The 17,444-nt window shown below is 42.5% G+C and overlaps 1 protein-coding gene across 4 annotated transcripts in view; it reads left to right on the top strand.

Moving 5' to 3' along the window:
• Positions 1-17,444, top strand: part of LOC133538357 (RNA-binding motif, single-stranded-interacting protein 1-like) — an 80,141-nt gene that overhangs the window by 8,859 nt on the left and 53,838 nt on the right. For all 4 annotated transcript variants that reach the window (XR_009802972.1, XR_009802973.1, XM_061879929.1 and 1 more), the window contains exon 2: positions 11,112-11,299. Coding sequence is in view for 2 of the 4 variants with exons in the window: in XM_061879929.1 (XP_061735913.1) it covers positions 11,112-11,299 (188 nt within the window). In the remaining 2 variants the exon portion in view is untranslated. The remainder of the gene's footprint in view (positions 1-11,111; positions 11,300-17,444) is intronic.

Raw genomic sequence — 17,444 nt, 5'->3', positions numbered from 1 at the left:
TTTGACGATTTCGGGTCACGATCAGGTCTCCCCGTGGCTGTCCTATGGATCAAAGAAACCAACACCTCCATGTCGCATCCCATCGCACGCAGTGGAGGTTTACAAGCGGTAAGCCTTTTACAAACCCATCCATCCATCCATTTTCTACCGCTTATTCCCTTTCGGGGTCGCGGGGGGCGCTGGCGCCTATCTCAGCTACAATCGGGCGGAAGGCAGGGTACACCCTGGACAAGTCGCCACCTCATCGCCCTGTTTCCATATAAGTTCGGAAATTGTGTTAGATGTAAATATAAACAGAATACAATGATTTGCAAATCATTTTCAACCCATATTCAGTTGAATTTGCTACAAAGACAACATATTTGATGTTCGAACTGATAAACACATTTTTTTTGCAAATAATCTTTAAAACTTTAAAATTTGATGCCAAATAAGTTGGGAAAGGTAGCAATAAATACTGATAAAGTTGAGGAATGCTCATCAAACACTTATGTGGAACATCCCACAAGGTGTGCAGGATAATTGGGAACAGGTGGGTGCCATGATTGGGTATAAAAACAGCTTCCATGAAATGCTAAGTAATTCACAAACAAAGATGGGTTGAGGGTCACCACTTTGTAAGCAAATTGTGGAACAGTTTTAGAACAACATTTCTCAACGAGCTATTGCAAGGAATTTTGGGATTTTACCATCTACGGTCTGTAAAATCATCAAAAAGTTCAGAGAATCTGGAGAAATCGCTGCACGTAAGCAATGATATTACGGACTTTTCATGCCTCAGGCGGCACTGCATCAAAAACCGACATCAGTGTGTAAAAGATATCACCACATGGGCTCAGGAAGACTTCATGAAACCACTGTCAGTAACTACAGTTGGTCGCTACATCTGTAAGTGCAAGTTAAAACTCTACTATGCAAAGCCAAACCCATTTATCAACAACACCCTGAAACGCTGCCGGCTTGGCTGGGCCCGAGCTCATCTAAGATGGACTGATGCAAAGCGGAAAGGTGTTCTGTGGTCTGACGAGTCCACATTTCAAATTATATTTGGAAACTGTGGACGTGGTGTCCTCCGGAACAAAGAGGAAAATAACCATCCGGATTGTTATAGGCGCAAAGTTCAAAAGCCAGCATGTGTGATGGTATGGGGGTGCATTAGTGGCCAAGGCATGGGTAACTTACACATCTGTGAAGGCACCATTAATGCTGAATGGTCCATACAGGTTTTGGAGTCATCCAAGCAACGTTATCATGGACGCCCCTGCTTATTTCAGCAAGACAAGTGTTACAACAGTGTGGCTTCTTAAAAAAAAAGTGTGTGGGTACTTTCCCGGCCCGCCTGCAATCCAGACCTGTCTCCCATGGAAAATGTGTGGCGCATCATGAAGCGTAAAATAAGACAGCGGAGACCCCGGACTGTTGAACGACTGAAGCTCTACATAAAACAAGAATGGGAAAGAATTCCTACTTTCAAAGCTTCAACAATTAGTTTCCTCAGTTCCCAAACGTTTATTGAGTGTTGTTAAAAGAAAAGGTGATGTTACACAGTGGTGAACAGAAGTGAAAACAGAAGTGAACACTAGTAAGGTTGTAAATACTGTATAGAGTAGGCCAACCCATGTGGTTCCCGTGGATCTGAACACAAGTGGTAATTACTGTAGTGACTAAATAACATAGTGACTAAAACAGACATAATGATGTGTAAATAATGTAAATAACTGAATGAAACTTCTGTGGCTGTGAAGTGAACACTAGTAAGGTTGTAAATACTGTATAGAGTAGGCTAACCCATGTGGTTCCCGTGGATTTGAACACAAGTGGTAATTACTGTAGTGACTAAATAACATAGTGACTAAAACAGACATAGTGATGTGTAAATAATGTAAAAAACTGAATGAACCATCTGTGGCTGTGAAGTGAACACTAGTAAGGTTGTAAATACTGTATAGAATAGGCTAACCCATGTGGTTCCCGTGGATTTGAACACAAGTGGTAATTACTGTAGTGACTAAATAACATAGTGACTAAAACAGACATAGTGATGTGTAAATAATGTAAATAACTAAATGAAACATCTGTGGCTGTGAAGTGAACACTAGTAAGATTGTAAATACTGTATAGAGTAGGCTAACCCATGTGGTTCCCGTGGATTTGAACACAAGTGGTAATTACTGTAGTGACTAAATAACATAGTGACTAAAACAGACATAGTGATGTGTAAATAATATAAATAACTGAATGAACCATCTGTGGCTGTGAAGTGAACACTAGTAAGGTTGTAAATACTGTATAGAGTTGGCTAACCCATGTGGTTCCCGTGGATGCGAACACAAGTTGTATTATTTGCATGTCCAATTGCTAAAAAAAACAGGAGCTTTGCTTTCCTGATTTCTAATAATAAATTGAGTAATCAGACAAGAATCAAAAGTCTTTCGTGTCCTTCTTTGGTTAGAAGACGGAGCGGCTCTTCTGCTTCCGGCTGAAAGCTTAGTCTAAACTGAGGTGCACAGCAAACTTGTCCAAAAGATGGCCCCGTAGCACAAACAATAACCCCGCTATTGTTTATTTTCTGATAAGAATTGTTTTAGTATAAAACTTACCAATGTTGCTTGGAGTGATGAATGAAGAATCCTTTTGTACAGAAACGGTTAGAAGTCGAACCGGCAGTTTTACTTCCGGTTGTAAGCTCAGTCCAAACAGAAGGGCTCGTCCAAAAGATGGCGCCATAGCACAAACAGTAACACACCTATTCCGTGTAGTCTCCCTTCTGATATTTTAGCCTTCATATTGCGCCACACAGGTCTGGACCACAGGCAGGCCAGTATAGTACCCGCACACTTTTACTACGAAGCCACGCTGCTGTAACACGTGGCTTGGCATCGTCTTGCTGAAATAAGCAGGGGCGTCCATGATATCGTTGCTTGGATGGCAACATATGTTGCTCCAAAAGCTGTATGTACCTTTCAGCATTAATGGGGCCTTCACAGATGTGTAAGTTACCCATGCCTTGGGCACTATTACACCCCCATACCATCACACATGCTGCCTTTTACACTTTGACCCTAGAACAGCCCCGATGGTTCTTTTCCTCTTTGGTCACGGTTTCCAAAAACTATTTGAAAAGTGGACTCGTCAGAACACTTTAACACTTTGCATCAGTCCATCTTAGATGTGCCCGGGCCCAGCGAAGCCGGTGGAGTTTCTGGGTGTTGTTGATAAATGGCTTTGGCTTTGCATAATAAGAGTTTTAACTTGCATTACAGATGTAGCGACCAACCTCAGTTACTGACAGTGGTTTTCTGAAGTGATCCTGAGCCCATGTGGTGATATCCTTTACACACGGATGTGGCTTTTTGATGCAGTGCCGCCTGAGGGATCCAAGGTCATGGGCATTCAATTTTGGTTTTCGGTTTTGCCGCTTACGTGCAGTGATTCCTCCAGATTCTCTGAACCTTTTGATGATATTACGCAGCGTAGATGGTGAGTCCCTAAATTCCTTGCAATAGCTGGTTGCGAAATGTTGTTCTTCATCAATTTGCTCAGGCATTTGTTGACAAAGTGGAGACCCTCGCCCCCTCCTTGTTTGTGAACGACTGAGCATTTCAAGGAAGTCTACTTTCATACCCAATCAGGGCAGACCCACCTGTTCCCAATTAGCCCGTTCACCTGTGGGATGTTCCAAATAAGTGTTTGATGAGCATTCCTCAACTTGCTCAGTCTTTTTTGCCACTTGTGCCAGGTTTTTTTTAATCATACCGCCCCAGTAGAGTAGTAGTAGAGTTTTAACTTGAACTTACAGATGTAGCGACCAACCGCAGTTACTGACAGTGGTTTTCTGAAGTGTTCCTGAGCCCATGTGGTGATATCCTTTACACACGGATGTGGCTTTTTAATGCAGTACCGCCTGAGGGATCCAAGGTCATGGGCATTCAATTTTGGTTTTCGGTTTTGCCGCGTACGTGCAGTGATTCCTCCAGATTCTCTGAACCTTTTGATGATTTTACGCAGCGTAGATGGTGAGTCCCTAAATTCCTTGCAACAGCTGGTTGCGAAATGTTGTTCTTCAACAATTTGCTCAGGCATTTGTTGACTAAGTGGAGACCCTCGCCCCCTCCTTGTTTGTGAACGACTGAGCATTTCAAGGAAGTCGACTTTCATACCCAATCAGGGCACACCCACCTGTTCCCAATTAGCCCGTTCACCTGTGGGATGTTCCAAAAAAGTGTTTGATGAGCCTTCCTCAACTTGCTCAGTCTTTTTTTGCCACTTGTGCCAGCTTTTTTTTAATCATACTGCCCCAGTAGAGTAGTAGTAGAGTTTTAACTTGAACTTAAAGATGTAGCGACCAACCGCAGTTACTGACAGTGGTTTTCTGAAGTGTTCCTGAGCCCATGTGGTGATATCCTTTACACACGGATGTGGCTTTTTAATGCAGTACCGCCTGAGGGATCCAAGGTCATGCGCATTCAATTTTGGTTTTCGGTTTTGCCGAGTACGTGCAGTGATTCCTCCAGATTCTCTGAACCTTTTGATGATTTTACGCAGCGTAGATGGTGAGTCCCTAAATTCCTTGCAACAGCTGGTTGCGAAATGTTGTTCTTCAACAATTTGCTCAGGCATTTGTTGACTAAGTGGAGACCCTCGCCCCCTCCTTGTTTGTGAACGACTGAGCATTTCAAGGAAGTCGACTTTCATACCCAATCAGGGCACACCCACCTGTTCCCAATTAGCCCGTTCACCTGTGGGATGTTCCAAAAAAGTGTTTGATGAGCATTCCTCAACTTGCTCTGTCTTTTTTGCCACTTGTGCCAGCTTTTTTTAAAAATCATACCGCCCCAGTAGAGTAGTAGTAGAGTTTTAACTTGAACTTACAGATGTAGCGACCAACCGCAGTTACTGACAGTGGTTTTCTGAAGTGTTCCTGAGCCCATGTGGTGATATCCTTTACACACGGATGTGGCTTTTTGATGCAGTACCGCCTGAGGGATCCAAGGTCATGGGCAATCAATTTTGGTTTTCGGTTTTGCCGCGTACGTGCAGTGATTCCTCCAGATTCTCTGAACCTTTTGATGATATTACGCAGCGTAGATGGTGAGTCCCTAAATTCCTTGCAACAGCTGGTTGCGAAATGTTGTTCTTCATCAATTTGCTCAGGCATTTGTTGACAAAGTGGAGACCCTCGCCCCCTCCTTGTTTGTGAACGACTGAGCATTTCAAGGAAGTCTACTTTTATACCCAATCAGGGCACACCCACCTGTTCCCAATTAGCCCGTTCACCTGTGGGATGTTCGAAATAAGTGTTTGATGAGCATTCCTCAGCTTGCTCAGTCTTTTTTGCCACTTGTGCCAGCTTTTTTTTAAATCATACCGCCCCAGTAGAGTAGTAGTAGAGTTTTAACTTGAACTTACAGATGTAGCGACCAACCACAGTTACTGACAGTGGTTTTCTGAAGTGTTCCTGAGCCCATGTGGTGATATCCTTTACACACGGATGTTGCTTTTTGATGCAAGGGATCCAAGGTCCGTATTATGATGGCTCACGTGCAGGGTTTTCTTCAGACTCTGAAACTTTCAATGATATTACGGAGCGTAGATGGTGAGTCCCTAAATTCCTTGCAACAGCTGGTTGAGAAATGTGGTTCTTAAACAATTTGACAAATTGAAACACGTCGCAGGCAAATAGTTTTCCAGTTCGAACGTTAAGTATCTTGTCTTTGCAGTCTATTCAATTGAATATAAGTTGGAAAAGATTAGCATTATTCGGTTTTTAATTTACCATTTACACAACGTGACAACTTCGCTGCTTTTGTACTTGTTTACAAAAACTATGAAAACAACAAAAGCGACCCAAAAAGCTGCATTTTTTTTGTTACGCCCACTCGAGCGCTTCAGACCCCCTGGTTTGAGACCGGCCAGACCGTGGCAATAATCCGCCCTTTCTCTCGTAAACAACCAAAAATTGTGGAAAATCCCCCAGAGACACGCTGGTTCCGAGCAGAGGCTTGTCATGAGGTTCTGGTCATTAAAACCCGGTCACGATGGCAAGTCTTAAATGTTCCACTTTGTGACCCTCGTCTTGCGAGTCACCAGTGAAGATGACGAGCATGCCTCGTTTTTGACAATGTTGCCCTTGCACCTGCATCCATTCATGAGTGGACCGAAGCGGGGGCCGGGGGGGCGGGGGGAGTTAGACCGAGGCGGTACCCTGAAGCCACAAGTGAAGATCCTCCAGACTGGAGTTCAGACTGGGGTTGCTCATTCATGTCAGCGCCTCATGCTTGACATTCCTCCACTTCCCTCTCAGCTTGAGTTTCCCGTGGAGCAGGGGTTGCTGGGGGGGGGGGGGGGTGATAATCTCTGGCAAACCCCTGAAGGGGAACGCTCTCTTCAGACCTAAACAAGTCACTCTGGAATGTTCCGTCTCGCCTCTTCCGGCTGCAGTGAGCGTAACACTCAAGATCAAAGATCTGATTCCGCGATGACTTGCAGCCAGTACTGACAAGGTTCCAACGTTAACGGCAGAGCTTGGAGTCCAAACGGAATCGTCAGGTTTAAACACCGAACTATCTGTCAAAACAGGACAAGAAGCAAGGAATCTAACAGAGACAGGATTCAATTTAGCTCAGAAGGACCTGCATCTTCGTACAATGTCGCCCCAAGCTCTGAGGGAAAAGTTCCACGCCTCCCCATTTATTTGGGCATTCCCTGATTGGAGCGGTGTCAGGTTTGCCCCCTCTCTGCTAGTAGATCTCGGGTTCCTCCGAGACCTGAGAAACCGACACCTCTACGGCGCATTCCATGGCACACAGTGGAGGTTTACAAGCTATCCGCCTTTTGCTTGATAAGACCAAAGACAGCTTTGTGAGCACCAGTGTATAGTAACCCGGTCTTCACACAGGGTAACCTGAACTCACCACAGTTATGTGATGACTTATATGCCAGGAATAACTGCATTTTGCTTCATAGACGAGGCTAAAGATCAGTTGTTTTACCGGATTCTTCCCAAGAAGTAATGAAGAACCCTCCAGACGGATCAGGAGGAACCCACAATCCCTGGCTGCTCAGTAAAGTCGATACCGGCACGATAATTGGGAGGAAAGTCATGAGTTTTCCCTCTACCTTCCTCATTTTGGCTGAAACTGAAAAATATACATCCATCCATCCATCCATTTCCTACTGCTTGTTCATTTTAGGTGGAATCATACAGTCCTTAATAATCAGGGTGTTTACAACTCAATCCAATAAGGCCGTGAAACCGGTGGGGGAAACCGGAAACTTTTTAGAGATGGTATAGTACCGAGTATGATTAATTAGTATAGTATAGTGTGAAACATAACCCTGGTGGTGTAATGGTACATAGTTCTGCTAGTTTAGTATAGTATGAAACACAACCCTGGTGGTGTAGTGGTACATAGTTGTGCTAGAATAGTATAGTATGAAACATAATCCTGGTGGTGTAATGGTGCATAGTTATGCTTGTATAGTATGACACATAACCCTGGTGGTGTAGTGGTACATATTTCTGCTAGTATAGTATGAAACATAACCCCGGTGGAGTAGTGGTAGACAGTTCTGCCAGTATAGTATAGTATGAAACATAACCCTGGTGGTATAGTGGTACATTGTTCTGCTAGTATAGTATGAAACATAACCCTGGTGCTGTAGTGGTACATATTTCTGCTAGTAGAGTATGAAACATAACCCCGGTGGTGTAGTGGTACATAGTTCTGCCAGTATAGTATAGTATAGTATAGTATAGTATGAAACATAACCCTGGTGCTGTAGTGGTACATATTTCTGCTACTATAGTATAGTATGAAACATAACCCTGGTGGTGCAGTGGTACATAGTACTGCTACTATAGTATAGTATGAAACATAACCCTGATGGTGTAGTGGTACATAGTTCTGCCAGTATAGTATAGTATAGTATAGTATAGTATAGTATGAAACATAACCCTGGTGCTGTAGTGGTACATATTTCTGCTACTATAGTATAGTATGAAACATAACCCTGGTGGTGCAGTGGTACATAGTACTGCTTCTATAGTATAGTATGAAACATCACCCTGGTGGTGTAGTGGTATATAGTTCTAATTGTATAGTATAGTATAGTATAGTATAGTATAGTATAGTATAGTATAAAACGTAACCCTGGTGGTGTAGTGGTACATAGTTCTGCCAGTACAGTATAGTATGAAACATAACCCTGGTGGTGCTTTGGTACATAGTTCTGCTAGTATAGTATGAAACATAACCCTGGCGGTGTCGTGGTACATAGTTCCGCTAGTGTAGTATAGTACAAAACGTAACCCTGGTGGTGTAGTGGTACATAGTTCTGCCAGTATAGTATAGTATAGTATAGTATAGTATAGTATAAAACATAACCCTGGTGGTGTAGTGGTGCATAGTTCTGCTAGTATAGTATAGAATGAAACACAACCCTGGTGGTGTAGTAGTACATATTTCTGCTAGTATAGTATAGTATAGTATAGTATAGTATAAAACGTAACCCTGGTGGTATAGTGGTACGTAGTTCTGCCAGTACAGTATAGTATGAAACATAACCCTGGTGGTGCTTTGGTACATAGTTCTGCTAGTATAGTATGAAACATAACCCTGGTGGTGCTTTGGTACATAGTTCTGCTAGTATAGTATGAAACATAACCCTGGTGGTGTCGTGGTACATAGTTCCGCTAGTTTAGTATAGTACAAAACGTAACCCTGGTGGTGTAGTGGTACACAGTTCTGCCAGTACAGTATAGTATGAAACATAACCCTGGTGGTGCTTTGGTAAAAAGTTCTGCTAGTATAGTATGAAACATAACCCTGGTGGTGTCGTGGTACATAGTTCCGCTAGTGTAGTATAGTACAAAACGTAACCCTGATGGTGTAGTGGTACATAGTTCTGCCAGTATAGTATAGTATAGTATAGTATAAAACATAACCCTGGTGGTGTAGTGGTGCATAGTTCTGCTATTATAGTATGAAACATAACCCTGGTGGTGTAGTGGTACATAGTTCTGCTAGTATAGTATAGAATGAAACACAACCCTGGTGGTGTAGTAGTACATATTTCTGCTAGTATAGTATAGTATAGTAGAGTAGAGTATAGTATAGTATAAAACGTAACCCTGGTGGTGTAGTGGTACGTAGTTCTGCCAGTACAGTATAGTATGAAACATAACCCTGGTGGTGCTTTGGTACATAGTTCTGCTAGTATAGTATGAAACATAACCCTGGTGGTGTCGTGGTACATAGTTCCGCTAGTGTAGTATAGTACAAAACGTAACCCTAGTGGTGTAGTGGTACATAGTTCTGCCAGTATAGTATAGTATAGTATAGTATACAACATAACCCTGGTGGTGTCGTGGTACATAGTTCCGCTAGTTTAGTATAGTACAAAACGTAACCCTGGTGGTATAGTGGTACATAGTTCTGCCAGTATAGTATAGTATAGTATAAAACATAACCCTGGTGGTGTAGTGGTGCATAGTTCTGCTAGTAGAGTATGAAACATAACCCTGGTGGTGTAGTGGTACATAGTTCTGCTAGTATAGTATAGAATGAAACACAACCCTGGTGGTGTAGTAGTACATATTTCTGCTAGTTTAGTATAGTATAGTATAAAACGTAACCCTGGTGGTATAGTGGTACATAGTTCTGCCGGTACAGTATAGTATGAAACATAACCCTGGTGGTGCTTTGGTACATAGTTCTGCTAGTATAGTATGAAACATAACCCTGGTGGTGTCGTGGTACATAGTTCCGCTAGTGTAGTATAGTACAAAACGTAACCCTGGTGGTGTAGTGGTACATAGTTCTGCCAGTATAGTATAATATAGTATACAACATAACCCTGGTGGTGTCGTGGTACATAGTTCCGCTAGTTTAGTATAGTACAAAACGTAACCCTGGTGGTGTAGTGGTACATAGTTCTGCTAGTATAGTATAGTATAGTATAAGACATAACCCTGGTGGTGTAGTGGTGCATAGTTCTGCTAGTATAGTGTGAAACATAACCCTGGTGGTGTAGTGGTACATTGTTCTGCTAGTATAGTATAGAACGAAACACAACCCTGGTGGTGTAGTAGTACATATTTCTGCTAGTATAGTATAGTATAGTATAAAACGTAACCCTGGTGGTATAGTGGTACGTAGTTCTGCCAGTACAGTATAGTATGAAACATAACCCTGGTGGTGCTTTGGTACATAGTTCTGCTAGTATAGTATGAAACATAACCCTGGTGGTTTCGTGGTACATAGTTCCGCTAGTGTAGTATAGTACAAAACGTAACCCTGGTGGTGTAGTGGTACATAGTTCTGCCAGTATAGTATAGTATAGTATAGTATAAGACATAACCCTGGTGGTGTAGTGGTGCATAGTTCTGCTAGTATAGTATAGGACGAAACACAACCCTGGTGGTGTAGTAGTACATATGTCTGCTAGTATAGTATAGTATAGTATAGTATAAAACGTAACCCTGGTGGTATAGTGGTACGTAGTTCTGCCAGTACAGTATAGTATGAAACATAACCCTGGTGGTGCTTTGGTACATAGTTCTGCTAGTATAGTATGAAACATAACCCTGGTGGTGTCGTGGTACATAGTTCCGCTAGTGTAGTATAGTACAAAACGTAACCCTGTTGGTGTAGTGGTGCATAGTTCTGCTAGTATAGTGTGAAACATAACCCTGGTGGTGTAGTGGTACATTGTTCTGCTAGTATAATATAGAATGAAACACAACCCTGGTGGTGTAGTAGTACATATTTCTGCTAGTATAGTATAGTATGAAACATAACCCTGGTGGTGTAGTGGTACATAGTTCTGCCAGTATAGTAATAGTATGAAACATACCACAGTTACATCCAGAGTTAGCAGTTTGCTAAAGTGTAACGCATGTTTAGCCTGGTCCTCCACTGATAATGGTACTTGGTAATGATACTAAGAATTGTAGCTTATTTCCTGTTAGGAGGAGATTATTACTAAATGAAGTGAGCGGCTCCACACAGTGTATGGAGACACAGAATTATTCATGAACACCTTTTTATTTGGCTCATTCCCTCTAAAAGTGCACATTGATTTTGTTTCCCCTCGTTCCCCCGACACAGTCACCTGTCGCCCTGCTGTCTCCGCCCATGGCCCCGCCCATGGCCCCGCCCATGGCCCCGCCCAGCCCAGGCAGCAGTGGCAGCAGCAGCAGCACCGCCGGCTGGGAGCAGCTGAGCAGGACTAACTTGTACATCCGAGGACTGTCCCCGTCTACCAGCGACCGTGACCTCGCCCGCCTGTGCCAGCCGTGAGTTCCGCGCCTCCTCTCGCCATTATTTGACATCCATGTGCTATTGATCCTCTGCCTGCAGAGTCCAGTCCATAGTGGATCTAACATAATAGTGAGAGTCCAGTCCATAGTGGATCTAACATAATAGTGAGAGTCCAGTCCATAGTGGATCTAACATAATAGTGAGAGTCCAGTCCATAGTGGATCTAACATAATAGTGAGAGTCCAGTCCATAGTGGATCTAACATAATAGTGAGAGTCCAGTCCATAGTGGATCTCACATAATAGTGAGAGTCCAGTCCATAGTGGATCCAACATAGTAGTGAGAGTCCAGTCCATAGTGGATCCAACATAGTAGTGAGAGTCCAGTCCATAGTGGATCTAACATAATAGTGAGAGTCCAGTCCATCGTAGATCTAACATAATAGTCTGAGAGTCCAGTCCATAGAGGATCTAACATAATAGAGAACGTCCAGTCCATAGTGGATCTAACACAATAGTGAGAGTCCAGTCCATAGTGGATCTAACATAATAGTGTGAGAGTCCAGTCCATAGTGGATCCAACATAATAGTGAGAGTCCAGTCCATAGAGGATCTAACATAATAGTGAGAGTCCAGTCCATCGTAGATCTAACATAATTGTCTGGGAGTCCAGTCCATAGAGGATCTAACATAATAGAGAGAGTCCAGTCCTTAGTGGATCCAACATAGTAGTGAGAGTCCAGTCCATCGTAGATCTAACATAATTGTCTGAGAGTCCAGTCCATAGAGGATCTAACATAATAGAGAGAGTCCAGTCCATAGTGCATCTAACACAATAGTGAGAGTCCAGTCCATAGTGGATCTAACATAATAGTGTGAGAGTCCAGTCCATAGTGGATCTAACATAATAGTGAGAGTCTAGTCCATAGTGGATCTAACATAATAGTGAGAGTCCAGTCCATAGTGGATCCAACATAGTAGTGAGAGTCCAGTCCATAGTGGAGCTAACATAATAGTGAGAGTCCAGACCATAGTGGATCTAACATAATAGTGAGAGTCCAGTCCATAGTGGATCCAACATAATAGTGAGAGTCCAGTCCATAGTGGATCTAACATAATAGTGGGAGTCCAGTCCATAGTGAATTTAACATAATAGTGAGAGGCCAGTCCATAGTGGATCCAACATAATAGTGAGAGTCCAGTCCATAGTGGATCTGACATAATAGTGAGAGTCCAGTCCATAGTGGATCTAACAAAACTAGTGAGAGTCCAGTCTATAGTGGATCTAACATAATAGTGAGAGTCCAGTCCATAGTGGATCCAACATAAGAGTGAGAGTCCAGTCCATAGTGGATCCAACATAATAGTGAGAGTCCAGTCCATAGTGGATCTAACATAATAGTGAGAGTCCAGTCCATAGTGGATCTAACATAATAGTGGGAGTCCAGTCCATAGTGAATTTAACATAATAGTGAGAGGCCAGTCCATAGTGGATCTAACATAATAGTGAGAGTCCAGTCCATAGTGGATCTGACATAATAGTGAGAGTCCAGTCCATAGTGGATCTAACAAAACTAGTGAGAGTCCAGTCTATAGTGGATCTAACATAATAGTGAGAGTCCAGTCCATAGTGGATCTAACATAAGAGTGAGAGTCCAGTCCATAGTGGATCCAACATAATAGTGAGAGTCCAGTCCATAGTGGATCTAACATAATAGTGAGAGTCCAGTCCATAGTGGATCTAACACAATAGTGAGAGTCCAGTCCATAGTGGATCTAACATAATAGTGTGAGAGTCCAGTCCATAGTGGATCTAACATAATAGTGTGAGAGTCCAGTCCATAGTGGATCTAACATAATGGTGAGAGTCCAGTCCATAGTGGATCCAACATAGTAGTGAGAGTCCAGTCCATAGTGGATCTAACATAATAGTGAGAGTCCAGTCCATAGAGGATCTAACATAATAGTGAGAGTCCTGTCCATAATGGATCTAACATGATAGTGAGAGTCCAGTCCATAGTGGATCCAACATAGTAGTGAGAGTCCAGTCCATAGTGGAGCTAACATAATAGTGAGAGTCCAGACCATAGTGGATCTAACATAATAGTGAGAGTCCAGTCCATAGTGGATCCAACATAATAGTGAGAGTCCAGTCCATAGTGGATCTAACATAATAGTGGGAGTCCAGTCCATAGTGAATTTAACATAATAGTGAGAGGCCAGTCCATAGTGGATCTAACATAATAGTGAGAGTCCAGTCCATAGTGGATCTAACATAATAGTGTGAGTCCAGTCCATAGTGGATCTAACATAATAGTGAGAGTCCAGTCCATAGAGGATCTAACATAATAGTTAGAGTCCAGTCCATCGTAGATCTAACATAATTGTCTGAGAGTCCAGTCCATAGTGGATCTAACATAATAGTGAGAGTCCAGTCCATAGTGGATCTAACACAATAGTGAGAGTCCAGTCCATAGTGGATCTAACATAATAGTGTGAGAGTCCAGTCCATAGTGGATCTAACATAATAGTGAGAGTCCAGTCCATAGAGGATCTAACATAATAGTGTGAGAGTCCAGTCCATAGTGGATCTAACATAATAGTGTGAGAGTCCAGTCAATAGTGGATCTAACATAATAGTGTGAGTCCAGTCCATAGTGGATCTAACATAATAGTGTGAGAGTCCAGTCCATAGTGGATGTAACATAATAGTGTGAGAGTCCAGTCCATAGTGGATCTAACATAATAGTGAGAGTCCAGTCCATAGTGGATCTAACATAATAGTGAGAGTCCAGTCCATAGCGGATCTAACATAATAGTGAGAGTCCAGTCCATAGTAAATCTAACATAATAGTGAGAGTCCAGTCCATAGTGGATCTAACATAATAGTGAGAGTCCAGTCCATAGTGGATCTGACATAATAGTGAGAGTCCAGTCCATAGTGGATCTAACAAAACTAGTGAGAGTCCAGTCTATAGTGGATCTAACATAATAGTGAGAGTCCAGTCCATAGTGGATCTAACATAAGAGTGAGAGTCCAGTCCATAGTGGATCCAACATAATAGTGAGAGTCCAGTCCATAGTGGATCTAACATAATAGTGAGAGTCCAGTCCATAGTGGATCTAATACAATAGTGAGAGTCCAGTCCATAGTGGATCTAACATAATAGTGTGAGAGTCCAGTCCATAGTGGATCTAACATAATAGTGTGAGAGTCCAGTCCATAGTGGATCTAACATAATAGTGAGAGTCCAGTCCATAGTGGATCTAACATAATGGTGAGAGTCCAGTCCATAGTGGATCCAACATAGTAGTGAGAGTCCAGTCCATAGTGGATCTAACATAATAGTGAGAGTCCAGTCCATAGAGGATCTAACATAATAGTGAGAGTCCTGTCCATAATGGATCTAACATGATAGTGAGAGTCCAGTCCATAGTGGATCCAACATAGTAGTGAGAGTCCAGTCCATAGTGGAGCTAACATAATAGTGAGAGTCCAGACCATAGTGGATCTAACATAATAGTGAGAGTCCAGTCCATAGTGGATCCAACATAATAGTGAGAGTCCAGTCCATAGTGGATCTAACATAATAGTGGGAGTCCAGTCCATAGTGAATTTAACATAATAGTGAGAGGCCAGTCCATAGTGGATCTAACATAATAGTGAGAGTCCAGTCCATAGTGGATCTAACATAATAGTGTGAGTCCAGTCCATAGTGGATCTAACATAATAGTGAGAGTCCAGTCCATAGAGGATCTAACATAATAGTGAGAGTCCAGTCCATCGTAGATCTAACATAATTGTCTGAGAGTCCAGTCCATAGAGGATCTAACATAATAGAGAGAGTCCAGTCCATAGTGCATCTAACACAATAGTGAGAGTCCAGTCCATAGTGGATCTAACATAATAGTGTGAGAGTCCAGTCCATAGTGGATCTAACATAAGAGTGAGAGTCCAGTCCATAGTGGATCCAACATAATAGTGAGAGTCCAGTCCATAGTGGATCTAACATAATAGTGAGAGTCCAGTCCATAGAAGATCTAACATAATAGCGAGAGTCCAGTCCATCGTATATCTAACATAATTGTCTGAGAGTCCAGTCCATAGAGGATCTAACACAATAGTGAGAGTCCATTCCATAGTGGATCTAACATAATAGTGAGAGTCCAGTCCATAGTGGATCTAACATAACATTGAGAGTCCAGTCCAATGTGGATCTAACATAGTAGTGAGCGTCCAGTCCATACTGGATCTAACACAATAGTGTGAGAGTCCAGTCCATAGTGGATCTAACATAATAGTGAGAGTCCAGTCCATAGTGGCTCTAACATAATAGTGAGAGTCCAGTCCATAGAGGATCTAACATAATAGTGAGAGTCCAGTCCATAGTGGATCTAACATAATAGTGTGAGAGTCCAGTCCATAGTGGATCTAACATAATAGTGTGAGAGTCCAGTCCATAGTGGATCTAACATAATAGTGAGAGTCCAGTCCATAGTCCATAGAGTCAGAAAGTTGTTCGTATCAATCTTTTCAAACAAGGCGGGAGTCTGCCGGTAGCTCAAACCAGGACTACTGACTCCTGATCGGCCAGAGCTGAGGTCCATGGCTCATTTCAATCAGATTTGACCCGCCAAATGTAAAACATGTTCATACTGACCCGGTTTCCAGCTCGCAGGATCATTGATGGCATGTCCGCAAGGGTCACTGGTTTGCCAACTATTGAGTGTGACAACCTCGGCTACCATTTGGCCCTATGGGGATGAACTTCTCACTGGTGTTTGGAGTCACTAGGACCATGACTTGCTTTCTGACTTTGGCCCATGGAGGCTCAAGGTTTTGGGCAGCCCTGGTTCATGGTCTTCATGGAAAAGTAGGGGGGGGGGGGCAAACAAAGCATCGGGTGTGCCGTGGGTGTGACAATGACAACTACCGAACCCAAAACCGGTTTAGTTGTCACATTGTGTAAATGGTAAATGGCAAATCCTTTTCAACTTATATTCAATGACTGGGTACTAATACACCCCCATACCATCACAGATGCTGGCTTTCACACTTTGAGCCTAGAACAATCCGGATGGTTCTTTGCGTCTTTGTTCCGGAGGACATGACATCCACAGTCTCCAAAAACAATTTGAAATTTGGACCCATCAGACCACAGAACACTTTTCCACTTTGCATCAGTCCATCTTAGATGAGCTCAACCCCAACCAAGCCGGCGGAGTCTCTGGGTGTTGTTGATAAATGGCTTTGGCTTTGCATAGTAGAGTTTTAACTTGCACTTACAGTTGTAGCCCATGTGGTGATATCCTTTCAGTGTTTCCCCCAGAATATTTGTTAGTTAAGGTGGTGTCTCTCCAGGGGGACAGGCGGACGGACGGGGAAGGGGCTTGGTGAGTTAAAGGAATTGTGTAGTTGGCCTGTCGCCACCATCACGTCTCCATCTCATCGCCGCCTGGGTTGCAATAAACTACAGACTGTGGTGAAGTAGGCCGGCTTCGTCCCTTCAAGAAGCCTACAATTTTTGGTTGTGTTTTCCGCTCCCTATGCTGAATGTCAATATACGATATATGTCTCGATATTTGTTCCGTAAAGTAAAAACAAAACACAAAAGAGTCCGAGTTACCTGAGATACTAAGTATGTCATTATTTTGTCTTAGTAAGTCAATATTTACGAAGTCAAAATAATGACATACTTAGTTTCTTGCTTACAGTAAGTCATTCATTTGACTTAGTCATTATTTTGTGTTTGTAAGTCAATATTTAGTAAGTCAAAATAATGACATACTTAGTATCAAAATGTCATTATGTTAAATGAAGTGTTTCTGTCTCTGATAGTTGATATAATAATGTAAGTGCATCATTAAGCCTACATGAGCTCCATGGTGTTCAGGGATGAATAGTCCCTCCTATTTCTATTGTACTATTTTTGCAGCTATAGTTACATGAATCATTAGTAACGGAGCAGCCTAGTTTTGAATGGCAGGGTCCCTGCTATCACATGTTGATAAAAATATAATATTTACAAAATAAAAATCAACTACAGGCTTGCCAAATGCTGTAATAAATTAAGCATGATGAGTTGAGCATGTCAGCATGTTGCCCCACTAACTTTTTTTCAAACGCTTATTTCAAACGCTTATAAGTCATTCATTTGACTTAGTCATTATTTTGACTTAG

The sequence above is a fragment of the Nerophis ophidion genome, linkage group LG19, assembly GCF_033978795.1.
Source record: "Nerophis ophidion isolate RoL-2023_Sa linkage group LG19, RoL_Noph_v1.0, whole genome shotgun sequence".
Lineage (NCBI taxonomy): Eukaryota > Metazoa > Chordata > Actinopteri > Syngnathiformes > Syngnathidae > Nerophis > Nerophis ophidion.
This window is presented reverse-complemented; position numbering and strand designations above follow the sequence as displayed.